The sequence below is a fragment of the Bison bison genome, unplaced genomic scaffold (genome assembly GCF_000754665.1).
Source record: "Bison bison bison isolate TAMUID 2011002044 unplaced genomic scaffold, Bison_UMD1.0 scf7180017849896, whole genome shotgun sequence".
Taxonomy (NCBI): domain Eukaryota; kingdom Metazoa; phylum Chordata; class Mammalia; order Artiodactyla; family Bovidae; genus Bison; species Bison bison.
The window spans coordinates 592,086-597,007 of NW_011480469.1; the positions used below are offsets into that span (position 1 = coordinate 592,086).

The 4,922-nt window shown below is 41.7% G+C and overlaps 1 protein-coding gene across 1 annotated transcript in view; it reads right to left on the reverse strand.

Annotated features, from left to right (window-relative positions):
* SLCO5A1 (solute carrier organic anion transporter family, member 5A1) overlaps nt 1-4,922 on the reverse strand; it is a 149,948-nt gene that overhangs the window by 7,287 nt on the left and 137,739 nt on the right. Inside the window, exons 7-8 of the mRNA XM_010848201.1 lie at nt 3,935-4,176; nt 1,580-1,644 (exon numbers count right to left, since the gene is read on the reverse strand). Of these exons, the coding sequence (XP_010846503.1) occupies nt 1,580-1,644; nt 3,935-4,176 (307 nt within the window). The remainder of the gene's footprint in view (nt 1-1,579; nt 1,645-3,934; nt 4,177-4,922) is intronic.

Here is a 4,922-nt window from a genome sequence, read left to right on the forward strand (position 1 = left end):
AATAGATGCATGTATACTCATAACTGAATTACTTTGCTATACACCTGAAACTTAACACAAAGTTGTTAATCAACTATACTCCAATATAAAATCAAAAGCTAAAAAAAAAAAGAATTTTACAAAAGATTCTATTAAGTTAAAACAAGAGTAATAATATATTTTTAGACATAAAAATTTACATTGATAAAAATGTAATTAGGGAGGGGAGTTCCCTGCATGTACAGTGGTTAGGACTCTGTGTTTTCACTGTCTTGGCCCTGGGTTCAGTTCCTGGCCCAGGAACTAAGATCTTGAAAGCCACGTGGCATGGCACCTTCCCCTCAAAAAAGTCAGATTAATATCTGAAATTTAAAAACAAATAGGCCACTCAATTCAAGGCACTAGAAGCCTTTGATGCCCACTGACAAGTCCTCACTCTTGGTCTGGGCCATCAACCACAACAGAAGACAAAAAAGGAATACCAGAGAGGATTCCTGTTGCCAAGGGGCAGATGATTTTTAAATGTTTAAAATGTTTCACCCTTCAAAACTGAAATAAGCAGTTTGAATTAAAAAAAATTTTTTTTTGTCCTGTGGGTGATGATACTGATTACTGAGGAAAATAACAGCTGAAGAAAATGACAGACTGCCCCTTAAGAAAGAAAACAATATTCTTGACAATAAGGAAGTCATATAAAAATATACTGAAGTCGGACACACTGCTCCCCAGTCACTCTCCCAAGGCATCACAGGTGATGCAATGTTTGTAGAAGTCAGAAGGATGTTCTTCGAGTCCAAATAAACTCTGTGACTTACCACATTGACACAGCGCTAACAAGCTTCTCTGTTAAAAAGAAATCTTGCTGCTGTTTAGTCACTGTCCTGTTTGACTCTTTGCGACCCCACGGACTGCAGCCCACCAGGCTCTTCTGTCCGTGGAATTTTCCAGGCAAGAATACTGGAGTGGGTTGCCATTTTCTCCTCCAGAGGATCTTCCCAACCCAGGGATCGAACCTGTGTTTCCTGCATTGGCAGGTGGATTCTTTAGCACTGAGCCACTAAGTAAAGCTTAGTCCCTATATATCAATTAGGACATCTTTTTTCCATTTAGAATTTTTTATTTCTTTTCCTCAGAAAGTCTGATCAGCATATTGTTTACCCAGTCCAGTACAATTACTAGAAAGAAATAAGGAACTGAAATTTTCGGACACACATACACACAAAGTAAGCACTAATTCCCATCATTTTCATGTTACAAAGTCACAAAAGGGACAGAAACACCAGGACTGTAAGCCCACAACAGTTTCTTGGTTCAAGATTTCTAACTGTACAAAACTCTGGGGAATTTAGTCCAAGTGCATACTCAGAGTGAAAGAGAAACCGATCAAAAGTCAGTTTTGTTTTGTTTCATCAGCGACAGAGTTGGTCAGCTTTTGGTTCAAATCAGAAAATGAGGAAGTTGCGCCTGCCCACTAACGTGTAAACTCCTAGCTAGTACGAATGGTAACAAGTGATCTGACTTGACATTTTTTAAAGGACAGTGAAAATTTGGCATCTGCAAAGAGGAACTAAAAGGCAGTGTGGGAAATTTAGGAACATACCAAGTGTTCTCAATAAAACAAACTGCATTCCCAGGGCAAAAGGCCTCTCTTCATCTTTTACAGACCTACAAAGAAGGTAAAGAAATATTTTAGAACAAGGGCTTCAAGAAAATGAATGTCAAGTCAAACCTGCTTAGCTGCAGGGCCAGGGACCACATAGATAATGGGCCAAAATATTGATTTCGCTAGAAGTTACTAACAATAGTTGAACAAGACGGCTTATCGCTACATCACTGAATAAAGGTCTACCCAGTGAAGACTCCAAAGAACTCTGATTAACTCCACTTTTTGTGTAAATAACACGTGGAAGGATAAAGGTTCAGGGCTGAAACTACAGAAGCAGCTCTGAGCTTGCAAAATCAACTCAAAAAAAAACTGATAATCCTAACTATTGCATTCTTTTTCTGTTTGCCTGCACTTTCCAAAATGGCACACTGAAATTTACTTCTGCAATTTCTCAAGGAAAAATATAGAGAAAAAAGGTTTTTTTCTAACAGTCCCAAAATGTATTGGAAATAAGTCAAAAGTTAGAAATGGAATGAATCCTTCCCCATCACCTCACTTTTTCTTCTTTTCCTAAAACTTAAGTTTCAAGTAAATCCCACATGGCAGGATGACTGGAGTCTATTGATGCTGTAATTAGCAAAGATTGAACGTCTCCTTTTCTGAAGTTTTGGGTTAGAAGACAACTGATGATCTGCCATGTTTAAACATTATTAAACAGGCACCTCTTTTCTGGTTATTTAACATCTCTTGTAGAATTAAAGTTCAAAGTATTAGATTAGTAATGATTCCCATTTTTTTTATGATGAAGTACTTTATCCTTTCTAGCCCATACACATAGGGGGTTCTCAGTATGCAATGTGAAATTCTAGAGGACCAGTGTACTTGTCATCTTTTCCCCTAATTTCTTTACTTGCTCACAGCAATTCCCCCAGTGTGGCACACACTGTCATTACTCTGTAAGTATCTGCTGACTGAGGATCTGAGGATTGGTCCCAAACCAATGGGACCAGTGGGACTCCTGGGTACCATTTGTTATCTTGCCGTCAAGGAACTCATAAGCTGAGCAACATCTAACTCAGCATCCCATAGAAGGGAAGCCAGACTATGCAGAACTGGCAGGCAAGCAGCCCAAGCTCCCTGCTAAGAAAGACATCTCAGCAGATGCATCCCACCAGAAGCCAGCATCCTGGGTTACCAAGGAGCCCAGGGAGGGCACAAAAGGGAGACTGTGGAGACTGACACCCCTCCTTCCTTCATCCCCCTGCATCCCAGCCCCCCTAAAGCTGCTGTGGCCATGCTTTCATCTCTTCACCACACTGTCCACTCCCTTCCTTGGTCTATGGCCATCTTTACCTCAAATACCAACACTCTGATTCGAATGTGTTGGTGTCAACATTTTAAATAGAGCCTCCATTAAGGTAACCTCCACATTCTCTCTCAGAAGTAAAAAAAAAAACACCACACACACACACAAATGGGATATATAATATGGCAAAGAAAGCACAGCATGAACAACTTAAAATTACATTTCCTAGTCTGCCCTTTCCCTGATTCAATGCCAGAATGTTATATGATAGTGCAATTAATGAAATAAGCATTTGGAATTGCAAGCCCAGCAACAACGGTCACTGATCCTGGAGGTATTAACTACCTACAAGGTCAGAGAGAATATTCTTAGCCGTATGTACGATTTAGTGACTTCACCAAATGACTTGTCACCTCCTCTCAGGGCAGGCTTCTTGTAGCTAATACAGTCATAGCTTTCAGCTCCTGAACTTGAACCTTTCAGAAGAGACTTCAGGAACCAAAGGCATCCAAACAAAGTTTCACTGAACTATGGGGACATAATTCATCTAAATAAAAAAAGTCCTGGAGTATGAAATGTTGCTGTTGTTTAGTTGCTAAGTCATGACCGACTCTTTTGCGACCCCATGGACTGCAGCCCACCAGGCTCCTCTGTCCATGGGATTTCTCAGGCAAGAATATCAGAGTGGGTTGCCATTTCCTTCTCCAGGGGATCTTCCCGACCCAGGGATCTAATCCATGTCTCCTGCACTGGCAGGCAGATTCTTTACCACTGAGCCATCTGGGATGCTCAATGAAATGTTACCATCTTCCTTTCCCTTCCTGACATGGGAAAACTCCCTTCTCTTAAGTTCACCAGGTAAATGTCTGAAGCACTTTCCTGCACAATCTCATTTTGCTTTCATCACCACTTTACCACATCAGTCCCCAGTCTGGAATAAAAATTCTGGCAATTCTGAGCGTATAACCCAACCAGTCTGGAATAAAAATTCTGGCAATTCTGAGCGTATAACCCAACCTAGACATTCTGAACGCCGTCCTCACCTGAGTGTTACTATGATGGCTGATGGTTGGGCGCATGCTGTGATGAAGGTCACTATGAACAGAAAAACTAAGAATGGGATGAGGGTGTTACAGGACCGTTTACACTTCCCGGACACAGCGTAGCCGTTCTCATTGAGGTACGTCTTGACGATAACCACGCGGAGCTGGCTGCGCTGTCCCACTGTGGGTGGCGTGATCACCTGGCGGCTCTGAACACAGGTGCACTCTGTGTAGTTCCGCATCTAAGTGATAGTAAAGATCAGTTGGATGACGATCCAAAGCAAAATTCAGCATACGAACAGTCAGAATTAAAAGGCTCTAAAATCACTCCAGCATTTAAAAACATGCAGAATAGTTCATTGAAAGTATCTTCTGGGAGTTCTCTGGTGGCCTAGTAGTTAAGATTCCAGGCTTTCACTGTCGCAGCCTGAGTTCAATCCCTGATCAGGGAACTGAGGTCCCACAAGTTGTGCAGCACAGCCCAAAAAAGAAAAAAGAGGAAAATATCTTCCTCATTTTAACAGCAAGGATTCAAAAAGTGCATCTAACAACATCAAAATCTGCTGCTCAGGGTTGTTTAAACTTTGATCAGAAACCTTCAATACTCAATTCTTTACTATTCATGTTCCATAAGGGCTTCCCAGGTGGCGAGGTGGTAAAGAATCCACCTGCCAATGCAGGAGACTGAGGTTCAATCCCTGGGTTGGGAAGATTCCCAACCTGGGTTGGGAGTAGGAAATGGCAACCCACTCTGGTATTCTTGCTGGAAAATCCCAGGGACAGAGAAGCCTGGCGGGCTACAGTCCATGGAGTTGCAAAGAATCTGATGCAACTGCACAAGCACAGCCATGTTCCATATCCTCATTTTGGGTCATAAATCAGATGCTGCTTCAATGGATGTTCATTCTTGGGCTCTCCAAACAGAGAAGCCCCTCGAAAACAGGAACTAAACCTTATTTTCATTTGTGCTCACCAGAGTGCTTAGCAA